Source organism: Melopsittacus undulatus, chromosome 16, assembly GCF_012275295.1.
Source record: "Melopsittacus undulatus isolate bMelUnd1 chromosome 16, bMelUnd1.mat.Z, whole genome shotgun sequence".
Taxonomy (NCBI): domain Eukaryota; kingdom Metazoa; phylum Chordata; class Aves; order Psittaciformes; family Psittaculidae; genus Melopsittacus; species Melopsittacus undulatus.
The window spans coordinates 2,949,129-2,964,696 of NC_047542.1; the positions used below are offsets into that span (position 1 = coordinate 2,949,129).

General features: G+C 47.4%; 1 protein-coding gene across 1 annotated transcript; it reads left to right on the top strand.

Annotated features, from left to right (window-relative positions):
• The first annotated feature begins 249 nt into the window (after positions 1-249).
• CAMK1G (calcium/calmodulin dependent protein kinase IG) lies at positions 250-15,517 on the top strand. Its single transcript, XM_005143190.3, has 13 exons — positions 250-293; positions 4,280-4,397; positions 7,281-7,409; positions 7,884-7,958; positions 8,692-8,830; positions 8,946-9,069; positions 9,599-9,674; positions 10,206-10,318; positions 11,251-11,329; positions 11,720-11,807; positions 12,863-13,296; positions 13,754-13,884; positions 14,901-15,517. Exons 2-12 carry the CDS (start codon positions 4,306-4,308, stop codon positions 13,845-13,847), a joined length of 1,443 nt encoding a protein of 480 aa, XP_005143247.2. The 5' UTR covers positions 250-293; positions 4,280-4,305; the 3' UTR covers positions 13,848-13,884; positions 14,901-15,517.
• Positions 15,518-15,568: the final 51 nt, after the last annotated feature.

Here is a 15,568-nt window from a genome sequence, read left to right on the forward strand (position 1 = left end):
ATGCTGCTGCTCGCTCTGCTCCGCTTCTCCCAGCAGCGGCTCCGTCTCCCCGGTGAAGCTCCCGTGTCCGCGCTGCCAGGTACCGCTGCCGTTATCCACAGCGACGTGCAGCACACCCACAGGCAGCCCGTGCTGCCGGCAGTTTACTCCTCTGGAGGAGCTCCCTGGTTACCATCACACGGAGCATCTCCTCCTCCCCACTGCCCGTGAGCACCCAGGCGAGCTCTAATCCCCGCAGACCGCCGGAGCCGAGCAGAGCAGCAGGCACAAGTTCCCTTGTTTGGCTGACTTGGGTAAGCAAACAGCGTTTCCTTAATAGCCATTTGCTTTTCCTGCCTGCGCTGTGCAGGGAAGCAGGTGGGATGCTGGTTAACCTGGGGGGGTTTAAACGGGTTTTGTCTAGTAACAGGGAAATACTGGGGGACTTCTCTGCACAGGCTGCCAGTCTCGGGTCCTACACCTCTCATATTTAGCAATTTCATAGAAAGCTGCCTTCTCACCTTTTACTTCCAAAGTATTTAAAGGAATCTGAAATGGTTACAATGAAAATGGTGATTTTTGCAAGTGTTCAAGTCAATGCACTGCTTTTGGACCGATGGAGAGGTGGGATGAATACAAGATGTTTAACGTGGATTTGTTTTTAATGGCGAGCTCATGTTTTCCATTTCTTTTGTCCCTGAGCACAGAGGCTGGCCTGGCAGTTCATTCATTCACATGCAGATTGCTTGTTTTGGTGTATTCTTAAAAGCAAAGCCCTTTGATTTTATATTCTCTGTCAACTTCTTGCCCATTCTAAAGGCAAAATCATGAAAGCAGCATGTGTCTTCCCCCTCCACATGGAACTTTGTCACAAGACTATTAATCATGTCTCACAATAATTTTGCTAATGCAGTATAATCCATTCAGAAGCAGAGTGTCTGTCTGCAGATGGATTTGTTACTGAGAGATATGAAAGTGGAACAAATTCCTTCAGGAAATATTTAAGCAAGGTCATAATAACATTCATTACATTCTAAGCAATGATGTGTCATTTGCTGGAGCAGACTGAGTGTAGCAGCAGCCACATTTATTGACTTAGTCTGTAGAAGAGCCCAAAAGATAGACATTAATATTGGAACTGTTTTCTACTTTCAGCATATACTTATCAGACTGAAGTCCTGCACATTGCTTGGTTTGTTGTGATGGGGAAGAGGGAAACTAAATAGATTAAAGCAATGTTAAGTACCTCACTTTCATCTCCAAAGGTCTTTACCTCAGGTCTAATTAAGGAGTAGTTCCACTTTATTATGCAATCTGAACACACTTCTTGCACTGTCAGAAGGTGAATGGGTGAAAGAGCAAACAGGGACCCTTCTCTGCATGAGGTGTTTTTCAAGTGCACATTGGGTGTGCTGTGTCCATGCATCCCACTGCCGTGCCTGGAAGTCATGCCCACCAAGCTGGGGGGATGCACAGGGTGCCAGGGTGGATCTGCCAAACAAGGGATGCCACGAGTGTGATGGAGGCACACGGATGGATACATCACCTGGCAGGAAAGCCAGTCCAAGCACAAAGTCTGTTTGCCCAACTTCTGTTATGATGTTTTCTACTCCATAAAGTTTCTTTAACTGAGTAGATAAAAGTAGATTAAACCCTGTTTATCCATACACTGTGTCCTACTGCTGAGAAAGGTCAGGACATTGTCAGGCCAGAGCCTGAATAAATAACAAACCCTAGACAACAAATATATCAGACACTGCAGTCTCACAAACTGCTGCAAAGTGCAACAAGTGGTTCATCCAGGTCTCATCATCCTACAGTCACAACCATAGCAAGAGGCCTCTGTCCTGCACCAAGCCCCTTTGCATACACTCTCCTATGCATCAAAAGAGGAATAGGTATTGAGAAGAATGTGATCCAAGATGGGAAGGAGGAAGGTGAGCAAGTATTCATCAAGCGAGCACGTATGCAGCTTTACATTTGAGGCAATTCAAACATTTCATTATTGTGCTCCCAAAATAGCAGCACTTTACTCCCCTTCCTCGCAGAAAGGCGAGGGGAGGCAGGAAATGACTTGCTGATGATGGCACAGAAAAACTGAGAAAGCAGGAAATCAAATACACGTGTAGGGAGTCAGAGCTGCTCATCCAGCCTTGCCTCCAGATACCAGCAAAACCAAATGCCGTACACAGAGAGTGACAGAAGGAGGAACTATAAGATGAGCAGATGATTCACAGGAGACTGAAGAAAACACGGTACTACCTTCCTTTGGAAGCAAAATCCCTTTTAAAGAGAAACTTGTTCAATTCACAAGGAATTTAACATGAGAGTGTTTAATCCTAGGAGGGATTCCTCTGCACTGTGCTGCTACCGGCCTGCCCCCCATGACAACTGGGCTGTGCTTCAGTGCAAGGGCTGCACAGGAACAGAGACTAAAATACTGTTTGTCCCTGGGGCCAGGCTGACCTACTTGGGTTTGGTTTATTTTATACTTCCTATTCTTTGTTTGACAGTCAGCTGGGACATGGAGAGGGCATCGGAATCTTACCCATCACTCAACACCACACTGGCATCATGCATTTGACAATGGCTTCAAGCAGATAAAACTCACCTTCCACCAGCAGCTGAATGCCTCTGCTGGAGATGCTCCTGAGGTGACCATCCAGATCTGTCGAGATTTGGGATGGGCAAATGGCTGCAAAAGAAACCTTCATCTGGGGGCTCCAGGTGTTGGCACAAAGGTTTTCTGTGAAGAACTTTTGATCTGCACTCATTCTGAACAGGAAGATATGGCTGAGGTTTATAAGGAGCTGCATTTCTAGGGGTTACACATGCATCACAATCTAGAAGGTAAATAAAGGTCAAGGGCACACTGGCTTTGGTGACTTTATGGACTGAAGCCTTCAACTGTTTACAGCTGAGTCAATTTTGGTTTCAGTAATGTTAAATTAACCTTTACAAAATTGGGTCAAGGAGCTGGAAGCCCTGAGCCCATGCTAATTCAGGAGATGCACTAGGTACAGGAGGAACTCAGTAGCTACACTGCCTGTCTCCAAACAAGCTCTTCCAGCTTTTTTTGCTGCTTTAATACTTCTGCCTTTCCTGAAACACCTATTTTTCCACCTAAGATTGTGCTTTGCCTTTCAAAGGCTCAGCTGCGTCTCACAGGCTTTGATGCAGCCGTTGCTGCTCTCAGGAAGTGTGGTGCTCCACATTCCAAGGGGATGCTCCCCATGACAAGGGCGCTGCTGTCACCATCCAGCATCTCCCTGCCTGAGGATATTTTCTGTGCATTTCTTTTATACCCCAAGAGCACGGACAAGCCACTGCTTTTATACATTCTTATCTTGTCTGGGGGCTTCATTCTCACCTTCCAGCGGACTTCCAGACCTGTAATGTTAGACCTGATCTTCTTAAGAGTTCTTAGATGCTTGTATAACATTTCACACCTCCCAGACTTCGTGTTAAGCCCTAAGTCCCCCACTGCTCCGGTGAGCTCCCTGCAGGCAGACACTGTTACTTTCTGTATTACAGCCCTGCTGCCCAGCCTGCACTCTAAAGAGCTTAGCGGTGGGGAAATGAGACCTGAAGAAGGTCAAGCATCCCGTGAGCAGACAGGGCACAAAGCTGGGCATCTCTCTGCCTCCTCAGCAGCCTCCCAGCACCCTGGTAGCACATCAGTTCCCTGCAAGCAAAAGGCAGGGGGAAGGTTGTGACTCAGAGCAGAAGCAATGTGTCAATTAACAAAAGTAAGAGGTGACAGCAGCACAAACTGCACAAGACACAGCAACAGAATGTTTTGTATCAATTCCCCTCCCTGCAGTCACGAGCTCTTTGAAACTATTTATTATTTGAGCAATAAAGCAGCTAAACTATAATCCATCTCCATTGCTGGTTGTACCTAACTTGTAATCCATTAAGTCATAGATGCTCTAGTTAAAATTAGCAACCACTCAGCAGGGCTTTTTTAACCACTAAATATGAAGCATAACATAAACATTTGTAATTGCCAACACGTGCTAAATGAGTGTACTGACAAGAGAGTATTACCATATGGTCACCAGTTCCTACCCAGCTGAGCTGGTATTAGGCTGCACTGATGGCTGGAGCAGGACATAACAGCAGGGACATGGTCAGCACAAGCAGTTGTGAACATCAAAACCAGCACAGTATTTCTCATGCTTGAAAAGTCTGACTGCCCTTACCAAGCCAACATCACTCACAGCATCCCGAATCCAGGCACCTTCTTCATGCGAGCACCCTCCACACCAGTCACCTCTCCTTCTCCTCTTCCTCACAGCGTCCCCTGCTTCCACTCTGGAGGAGATGGGTCGCAAGGAAGAGGATGACAGCAGCTCCTGGAAGAAACAGACGAGCAACATCCGGAAAACATTCATTTTCATGGAGGCCCTGGGATCGTAAGTACCAGAGCTGCTCTGCAGACAGGGCCACCACTAGATACTGGCTGCCCAGCCCCAGGCAGCGACTCCCTCCTGGGCCAGTGTCACAAGAACCTGACTGCCTCTGAGCCAAGCCCCAGTCTCGAGGTGAGGGCTGGTGCTGCACAGCTCTGCTGCTGCTCTGATTCATGGCTCACACTTGCCAAGCAGCACCAAAGAGGCTCCTTCCCACCCAGCACGGCTCCAAGCCAGCTCTGCCCTTTCCTCCTGGCCCTCTGAGCCTGAGCAGCAGCTTACTTCAGTTCTGCTCTTTTCCTGCTGAGCACACTGGTCCACTGTGGCTGCGAGGTCAAGCAAGGTCAAGGGATGGCTCTGGGAGAGCTATCCTAATAATACATCATCTATTCAGCTCAAACCCTGACTCAGATGGGGGATGAAACAAGAACAAGGATGTTCGAGTTGTACGATACTTCTGTGTGAGTTAACAGCTTAATTTGCCTATTCATGTGAATGAGACACGAAAACATTCCCAAGGTGGCGGAGGTGGAATTGAATTACCTCCACCAGTGAGTTCTGTCACGGCCACATCTTCTGTGACTTGAGAACCCACAACAAGGCTCCCAGAAAAACAGCTACTCCAGAGCTCAGTGCCATTGTAAATCATGATGTCCCTGGTCAGCCTCAGAAATGAGTGACATTATCCAGCAGCTTTCCCAGAGGAATGAGGTTGGAAAGAAGCTTTGTTCTCTCCCAGCCAACTTGTTGATTCATCATTTTTAATAAGGGGCATAATTATTATAAACTGTTTGGGACAGATCTATTGAACAGATGCCCCAGCATCTGATTTGTAGGTTGTTCATTTCCTACTATTACATTAACAGGAAAATTCAGCATTAGAAATTGGGATTTTTTCCCACATGCACCACTTGAGCTGGCTGAAGGCTATAAATGAAGATCCAGGACCTAAAACTACCTGGAAACCTTCCCCCAGCATCCACCACTGTTGGATTGGCGACCTTAATGGGAATGTCCCTGCCTATTCCCTGCGAGCTCTGAGGAACCTGAAAGGCATTTCCCTAAAACAGCCTTCAGAGTTTAAAGGGAGAAACAAGGAAAAGGTCTCAATTCCACCTGCTTTTTGGGTCAGAAGAGAGAATACTGTTACATATCATTGACTGAGTGAAGCAAAGGTTTAAATTCATCACAAAATCTCTGAGTTTTGGGGTGTTGGTTTGGGTTTTGGGAGTTGGTTTTTCGCTTGCTAGGAACCAGCCAAGCCACAGCCAATTCCTCACAACCCCAATGGTCTTGCACATTGTTTCAGCAGCACCTAGAGGCCCCCTGGAGGAGGAGGAGGAAGAAAGCAGAACCAAGTGAGGAGCTGCCTTAGGCTCCTGCTCCCCATCACCAGCAGCATCATCGGCTGCCACTCACTAACAAAGACACATGAGCAAAGCACCGTGTGCCAGACAGGAACAGCTCCATGTTCCAGTCTGTCTGCACAGTACACCGGATTCTTTGCTTAGTAGATTACAGGAGACACAGCCCTTGTTTGCTGGGGTTGCTGCAATAGCATCCCTACCAAGAAGGTGTTTCCACTGCACTCACCATCCTCACTCTGCCCTCCAGCTCCCTGCCTGACTTTGCAGACTCAGTGGCAAGTTCCATTTAACTGCCATCAATTAATCTGTTGCCCATTTGATGAGGATTACTGAGGACTGACCTGGCAAAGTATGCACTGTCACTGTCCTGACACGTGTGTTCAGCTGCATAAGACAAAGCTGTAACAGGATTATGAGCTTTAGGCATGTTATAAATACCTGCTCATTGCTGCACTGGGCAGAACCTTTATCAGGAACATACAAGACATTCACTGTCACATTGTCATTGAGGGTACACAGGTATTAGCAGAAATAAGAATGCTGAATGACAATATTAACTGATGTTACCTGGTTATTTTGCACTTCAGATACACAGAACATTGGTTGATATACCCAAACTGCAACCTAACTGGGCTCTCTCATGCAATTCAGCTACCTCAGCCCTCGGGACAATGCTGACCAGGGAAAGGGAAGGACTGCTTTAAGACCACAGGGGCTTGGAGGAAATATGGTTTGTATTAAGCAGGAATTTCGGTTAGAGTGGAAGCTGTTGGGATCTTTCCATGGGGGCTGTTTATCCCAACAAGCATCCAAGCTGCAGACACCCGTAAGTGATGTGGTCACTGATACAGCCCCTCACTTGGCCTGGGAAAACTCCCCCAGTCCCAACAGGCTGAAGAGCAGCAGTGCCCTGAAAGGCAGTAAATAAGAGACCATGGATGGTGCCTCCTCCTGCGCCCAGCCAAGGTGTGGGCTCAAACCCTGTTTGCCATCTGCTTCCCCAGAGGTGTGCTTCAAACCCAGCACAGCTGCAGTTCACCCACAGCCTGCCACACTCACTTGACTGTCTCCACAGATGGACCTGAAGAATGGGATTTCATTTCACTGCAGGGGTCCTTTTTGTCCAGTACCTCAATACAGCTTTGTGATGGACAATGTAAAATTAAGCTTTTCTCTATGAACAGAGAAAATTGGGGGAAGAAGGGGTGTTTAAATATTGCATAATCTTGCATTGAATATCCTAAGTTTGGGGCTGCTGGAGATCATAGAATCACAGAATAGTTTGTGTTAGAAGGGACCTTAAAGCTCATCCAGTTCCAACCCCTTCCACTAGAGCAGCTGCTCCAAACCCCTGTGTCCAACCTGGCCTTGAATGTAGTTCTAGGTCTATGATCAGTATCCACCTAGAGTTAAATTACAGCCATACTGTTTCTTCTTGCTATTTCCTCTTTCTCTCTGTGAGTATTCACCCAGTTCACAGCAGCCACTGCTGAAATCCAACCTCTTTTCCTCCCTGCAGAGGTGCCTTTTCGGAAGTTTTCCTAGTGAAGAAAAGAAGCACTGGCAAGCTCTTTGCTCTGAAATGCATCAAGAAGTCTCCTCTCACAAGGGACAGCAGCTTGGAGAATGAAATAGCAGTGCTGAAAAAGTGAGTATATAGACATTGTAATGTAAAGTAGGACAAATATCCTTTCCTAAGGTCTGTGGCTCTACAGTAATAATACATATTTCTTTTTAAAGGGTGTATAAATGTTATTGTGAATTAGCAGATTAGCAAAGTTTCTGCCCTCATTCCTTGGCTGGGTTTGTAACCCCAACAGAGCCATATGTCCTTGCAGGGACAGGCCAAGGGGAATGGCTTGAACCTGCCCGAGGGGAGACTGAGCTGAGCTCTTAGGCAGAAGCTGTTCCCTGTGAGGGTGCTGAGGCGCTGGCACAGGGTGCCCAGAGAAGCTGTGGCTGCCCCATCCCTGGCAGTGCTCAAGGCCAGGTTGGACACAGGGGCTTGGAGCAGCTGCTCCAGTGGAAGGGGTCCCTGCCCGTGGCAGGGGTTGGAGATGGAGGAGCTGTAAGGTCCCTTCCAACCTAAACTGTTCCGTGATTCTGTCATCTATCTTTGCAGAATAAAGCATGAAAACATCGTGACTTTAGAAGATATTTATGAGAGCACAACCCACTTCTACCTGGTCATGCAGCTGTAAGTATCAGCAGAGCCATTTCTTTCAGGGGCACAGAGGAAGAAGAGTGGCAGGACGAGGGTGATATACCCTATTTCACCACCTACACCCTGCAGTCCCTCCCAGCTGCATGCCCAAACACTCCTCACTAAGGAGGCAAGAACCTCATGGGTTGAACTAACCAGGACCTCAGCTCATGTTGGTTTTAGCAGCAAGTTTCTAAACCAAGATTAGGATCTATTTATGCAAATTAATTCAGCACAGTTTAGCAGGGCAGAGACAGAAGCATTTCTAATTAAAGCTGTGCCACGCAGGGTTTCTAGAAATGAAAATGGGCAACATGTCAGCTGCAGAGAAAGCAGCTCACTGTGGGCATCAGCTCCAAGCACCAGGCTGCTACTGCTAACTTGCAAATATAGCTAAAGGAAGCAACCACACAAAAAAGCCCCACATGTCTGCTTGTGTAGCAGAGCCTGGAGACTGCTGGATGCCTGCAGCTCAGACCTGCTGGGATTTGCCTTGTAAATTACCCAAGCTCCCAGGGCTTCCCACTAATGCTTACTGGTACCCTGAAACTGCATCCAAGAGCATCCATCAGCTTCACAAAGAAGTGCTGCTCAAGGACTGGTTCTGCTGTAGGGAGAGTTGTAAAAGGACCAGAAAGTTGGCTTGGGCTTGCCCAACACAACAGCATGATCAGCTCTGTTTCATTACCTTTTCAGTCTGTTTCTTGCTGAACTCCCATTCCCACAGGGTGTCTGGGGGAGAGCTCTTTGACCGCATCTTGGAACGAGGAGTTTACACCGAGAAAGACGCAAGTGTGGTGATCCACCAGGTGCTGACAGCCGTCAAGTACCTCCATGAGAACGGGATCGTTCACCGGGACCTGAAGGTGAGACCTGTCCCTCACCCCAGGGAGCTGCTGTGACTGGAGCTTCACTACCTTTGCCCCTGGCTTCCCCATTCTCTACCACACATCTCAACCTCTAACCCCTGTGTGTTCACAGCCTGAAAACCTGCTTTACCTTACTCCTGAGGAGAACTCCAAAATCATGATCACGGACTTTGGCTTGTCTAAAATGGAACAGAACGGCATCATGTCCACTGCCTGTGGGACTCCAGGATACGTTGGTAAGCCAGGGATGAGGAACGGGCTTGTGCTGGTGGAGTGTCTGGAAAAAAGGGTTGTGCATGTGCAGTGCATTGCCCAGCAGAAAGGAAAAAACCATGTAATTATTAACAACAGCATGTTAGTCACAGATGCAGTGCGTGGACCACATAAAGACTGGGTTACAAATGAGTGTAGAGACTGAAAAAGCTCAAATTGTTCAAAAGTGCAAAGAAAAGGATAATTTTCAGAGCAATAGATTTCAGCATGAGTCACGTATTTAGTGAAAAAATACAAAACTCACTTTAGCACAATGGGATTTTGTGCAATGTCCACCATTGGGTTCACAGCTTACTGGTTAAAACCTCAGGATGCAGGCAGAAACTGTCTGCGGTACTTCTATTCAATGACAAAATCCAGCTGGGGAATGGGGCAGTTACCGGCCCATTCTCTGGCACCTCAGAGGCCAAGTGTATGAGAAACTGCTGATTTTCCCTGAATTGGGTAATTTATTATTGCTTAGACCTGTCATTTGGTTTTGCTGTTCTGCAGCCCCTGAAGTCCTTGCCCAGAAGCCATACAGCAAAGCCGTAGACTGCTGGTCCATCGGAGTCATTACCTATATCCTGTGAGTAAGAGCAAACAGCATCCCACTTATTTCCCCACTCCTCCATGGCTTCATACACCTCTGCAGAGCAGCAGTGCCAGCGGAGGCGATACTGGACCTCCCATTTTGCTGCGGGAATTCAGCAGTGCTGTATTCTCCCTTTGCACAGATTCACTGGAGCACAGAAATTAAAGGGATGTGGGGAATCAAGCACTGGAGTGGAGATGAAAGGAATCACATTTTCTCTATTATGTGCCTCATGCTTTGTTGTTGGGGCTTTTTTTTCCCAGTTGCCTACAAATATCCTTCAATCTTCCCTGGTACTTTTTGTTTCATTTCCTCCCACACCATGCAGCTATGTACCAGCTGTGGCCTTGTCCTTTTGCTGCTGCAGTTCAGTTCTTAACTCTTTTCTGCAGCTTTACCACTGCATTTTGATGTGAGGGACAGATGGATGCATAGAGCAGCCTCCTCTGTTACTCACTTGTGTTGTCTGCCGGGCTGCTGTGGATGCCAGCACTGAGGAACCACTGGCTTTCTGCTCTGTTCCAGGCTGTGTGGGTATCCTCCTTTCTATGAAGAGACTGAATCCAAACTGTTTGAAAAGATTAAGGAAGGCTACTATGAGTTTGAGTCTCCGTTTTGGGATGATATCTCTGCATCAGGTAAAGCTGCAATCCAGAGCCCTGTGATCTTGGACCTCCCCAGCAGGGATAGGAAAGGATGGAGTCTTGAATTGATTCACTCACACAGCAGCAAACCCCCAGATGTGGGAAGTGATTGCAGGGGCTCCCACCACCACAGCAGAGGAGTGATGACAGCAAAGCCAGGCTGCACTGGCAGAGTTTGGGGTGCTTTGTATCCTTCCTGCAATGCAGAGGCTGAAGCCTCTGTTAATATAGCCCTGATTTGCACAAGTGACTAGGGAGCTCAGAGTGGGCTTAGGTTTCCCTTGGAAATAAGGGAACTCCAGTTTTTTCACCTTGTTTTTCTGTTTGTTTGGGTTTCTCTTCTTTTCCCCTTTTCACCCCAACAAGTCACACTTCCTTCCAGCAACACAGTGAGCCACATCAGCCACTGCGGCACCCTTCCACCAGACGAACCTGTTTGTGTAGCTCACCTGCACAGAGTATACTGAAACCAGCATCTTAGCAGCATGGTTTGAACATCAGTCTTTGATATATACAAACAAAAGTAGCAGGAGGTTTGTCAGGACTTAACAACCACTGCAATCCTCCCTGCAAAATAAGGGAATAGAAATCAGAGAGGGATGTAAGGGCTCTGTAAGGCAACTTCTAAATCTGCTCAGTTTGCACTTTCTTATGGTTTTTAAGTTATTTTTATGTGAATAATTCAACTCAGATTAATGTAGTTAAATGTGAAGTTTGGTACATCCCCAGTTAACATTTTTTCATCTGGAGCCTTTCAGTACAAATGTCTCCCTTTAATGGCATGATGAAGCAGTACAACACCTTCTTGAGGCTGACCTTTGTGATGTTTACCCACTAGCCTTTGCCATGGCCTGATACGCTCGTACCTTGGCACAAGGAGAAAATAACCTTTTCCTCTGTGCTTCTTTCTCCTCCCTCCCACCCAGCCAAGGATTTCATCAGACATCTACTGGAGAAGAACCCCAGCACGAGGTTTACCTGTGAGGAAGCCCTGCGGCACCCATGGTGAGAGCAGCACCAGCCTCTGCCTCTGGCTCCATGGGCTCAGGGATGGCTGGGAACAGGGGTGTCTCCTCAGCCCCCGTTATTAACGTCACCGCCTGCCTCCGCATGGCCCTGGGTGTTTCTTTCTTGTGTGCTTAGAAAGAAAGTGATGAATAATTAAAGATGCAATTTGTGCATATTTGCCTCCATAAACAGAGGCAACGAAGAAATCCCACCCTGAGCTTTCCCAAGCTTTGAAGTGTGTGTTTGCGTTCCATTTTGTTGCTGTTTTTCCTTGGGGTTTAATTATTGCTGATTGAACATACAAAGCAGTTAGTTGCCTCCAGAATGTGGAATGCCTTACAAATGCCATCTGCCTACGAGCCCATTTTCTTCTCTCCCCATCTGCAGGATTAATGGAAATACAGCCCTCCACCGTGACATATATCCATCTGTCAGTGCTCAGATCCAGAAAAACTTTGCAAAGAGCAAATGGAGGGTAAGTCATTCACTGGTGGAAGCCTAGAGCCATTCCATGAACAAATGCCAGTTGCTGCCATCTAGCAACAAGCACCCAAAAGCTGAGATCCTGCAAAGGCTGCCTGAAAACTGGATGCAGTCACTGTTTCTAGTATGTTGGGACTGAGATTCCCTCCTGCAACGTGCACTGGTAGGCTCACCACAAACATTGCACTACAGGGGCCTCGCAGGGAAGGGGGAAAGGGTTATTTGCCTTTTACAGTGAGAGTGAAGTGGGTGCTCCATCAGCAGATCTTTTGCGGAGCCTAATTCAGCTTTTCCTCCTTTCAGCCTTGAAGGTAAATCAGTGCTTCATTTATATCAAGATTTTTAGCAAGAATTTAGGTGGAGAAAGGCATGCCAAAGGAACCATGTGTGTGACAGCATTTTAAGTGCATTCAGAATTCAGTGCCAGCCTCTGGTTCATAGTGTGGTTAATTTACCTCTGATTTCATAGAATGATTTGGGTTGGAAAGGACCTTAAGCTCATTCAGTTCCATTCCCAACCCCCTGCCACAGGCAGAGACACCTTCCACTAGAGCAGCTTGCTCCAAGCTCCATCCAACCTGGCCTTGAACACTGCCAATTTTCTACATGAAATCTGTATTTTTCTCCATGATTTCCTCATGTAGAAGTGGCTGTCACCTCCAGAAACATCAGGGGTTTGCACCCAATGGAAACCACAGTGTTTATGCCAGGAACAAGCACTTCCCACTTTCCATGGACTGGGCAAACAGTCATTTCAAGGGGACATTCGCTTTGTCCAGCACCCATCCAGCCTGCCATAGAATCACAGAAACAACCAGGCTGGGAAAAGACCTTTAAGATCATTGAGCCCAACCATGACCCATCTGTCAAGTCCACCACTAAACCATGTCACTAAGGGCAAACTGATCTCCCCTCATGGCTGCTCCTAATGATCCCCAGTCACAGCCACTCCTCAGAGCGGCCCCACACTATACAGCTGCCACCCTTACCCCTCATGGCCACCCCTCTCAGCAGGTGCTCACTGTGGGGTTCTGTCTTCTCCCCCAGCAAGCCTTCAACGCCGCCGCCGTCGTGCACCACATGAGGAAGCTCCACATGAACGTGCACGCAGCGACCGAAAGCCCCCTCCCTGATTCACAAGCCTCAGAGGCATCCAGACCCAGCACCCCCATGGCAGCCACCCGGCCAGCAACACCAGATGAAGACAAGGACATGTCAGTGCCTCCAAACCCCTCTCAGGGCTGTCCAAACCCTCCTGCTCAGCTACAGGAAGACACAGGAATGAGAGAGGAGAAGCCACAAAGCCCCTCGGAGCCTGGAGCCACCATCCAGCCCACTGGCAGCAGCCTGGTCCTGCCCGATAACCACAGCCCACCAAGCAGAACCTCTTGTGGCTGCGGTCCTGCCTGCGTGGGGCATGAGAAAACCAAGACATCTTTCTGCTCCGAGACAGTGCTGCTTAAAAAGTCTGCAAAATCCCAGTAGGTATCAAGGCATTTGCTACAACCTCCAGCAAAGTACATGGGAATAACCATCTCTGGAAGCAGTTGCCTGGCATACAAATTGCCAGCCCAGGTGGAGACAGAAGGCAGGGGGGAATAGGGACAGAAGCACACGCTTTGATGGCTGTGTAGCAGTATCCAGCCAAGTGTTTATGTGCTTGTAGGAACTGCCAGAGCCGGCAATGAGCTGAGGCACCAAGGCTCTGCTGCCACACTCCATTGGCTGGAGCACATTTGCTTTCCAGAAACCAGGATTGCCTGTGCTTACAGCTGCTGATGCCAATTACTCAGCTGATGCTGAGTGATAGGCTTGGCTTCCAGCAGCTGATGTCCTTTATATTAAACCCACAATTTCCATTCACCTGCAAAATGATCTGAAATATTGCTGTTTCTCCTTTTTGATTCTTTCTCTTCCAACTCTTCCATTCCCAACCAGTCATTTCAAATCAGAAGTCCTCGTTCCAATGAAAACCAGTAAACACTCTTCTCACTGTGGCACTGGGCAAACTGGAGTTTGTCTGATCATGTGATGAGGAGGCAGGCACCGGGCTCCCCACATCACCAGCGGTAAGTGCACAGCATCCAGTCACCTTCTGCTTTCATTAATCCCATTATGGCATGGAAAAGGGAAAGGCACAAATAGCCAAGTGAGTGTACATTAAATACATCAACTCGAAGGGGTTTTGCAACAGAAAAGCCTTAACTAAACCATCTTTCAAGGAAGAAAACATCTTTCAGCTTCCATTAAGGCCAGTCCAGTGACTCTGAATCCAACTTTCATATCACAACAGGGTTGCCTAAGGAACATGTGAAAGGAAGCCAGGCATAGACCTGTCATATCAAGTGCTACAATTACACAAAGCTACTCAGTGGGAATCACACTGGAAGCAAACAGCTTCATCAGCTCAAATAAAGGCTTTTCAGCTGAGTCCCAGTTGTGACCATGAGCAAAGGGCTGACAACAGGCTGCTGGTCCATGGCTGGGCATAGCCAGGGCATCCCTGCAGCCTGAAGGGCCATTCCCCTTCCCAGTTTGGTCCAGGCAGGTCAGTTTACATTGCTTTGTTATCAGAGAGCGTGGAGATGTTTCTTTGTAGCTGAGCATAGTACAACCATGAACATTTTGTCTTGTTTGACCATAGCTTGGCTTAATTCTGGCCTAGCTAAATTGCTATGATTGGTACCACATTGTATATGAGCAGTAAGAAGCATTGCTGTTAGATCCTGCAATAAAGAATGTTCTTCAAAGTGGAGCATATGCTAGCACAGTGCCCTGCAAAGCTACATAAAGTGAGCTACCTCCTGTCATCTTTTATGACACTCTCTTCTGATGAGATTGTATGAACAGGACTGTAATATACAAAGGATTAATAGAAGAGACAAATGCAAGTAAGATCTACTACAGGCTCCAGAAAGGTCCATTCCAAAGATCAGTCATCAAATTCCCCTTTATAACTAAGACACACAAAGGGATCTAAGCTGTTCCTAACCCCCATGCTACTGCTTATTACCAGAGCACATTTTGAAGGTAGCAGCCTAGTGCAACAAAGTTCAATCCTCAGCTGAAATCCTTTCTCTTGCAGAAACAGAAGGGCTGTTTTACTCTTTTCTGCACTTCAAAGCCAGACATCAACAGTGCAAGCGGCTGTGTCCCACCAGGAAGCAGCATCGCAGAGAGCAGCGACCGACTGGTGACAGCAGCACATTAGTCCCAGGCATCCATCAGTGCAGTGACCTCGGGGTGTTTATGGATCATTAAAGCTGGGAGAAGGCAAGGGAAAGTCTGAGGCTACTGCTAGCATATTCAGTGTACATTATCCATACAACATCGCTCAGTGCTATAAGCTTTTGGTTTCGGTATACTGTTTAGTTGTCCAACGCGTGATAAGTGCACTGCACAATGCAAACCCTATAAACTGAAGCCATGCAGAGCTTTACTCAGTGGCAGGTCATTTTTACACTCTTCGCCCTATCCACATCTTGGATTTTGGATAGCCCCAGGCTTTGGCACTCAGAAGCTCGGCATCCACCAGCTGCCCGGGCTGCACAGTTCTCACTTCAGCTACAAAAGGAGAGCTACAACCTGCTAGCAATCTCCATATGTCTGATAATAATCACAGAAAGGTTTAAGTTCCCTGCTTCCAAGTCTGTAATTGCACAATAAATACTTGCTTAATAAAGCTGAGTTTTGTTTTGTAAAGTGCCTCTTGCTTATTCATAGAAATTTGATGTGGCAATGGTCTATTAAGTC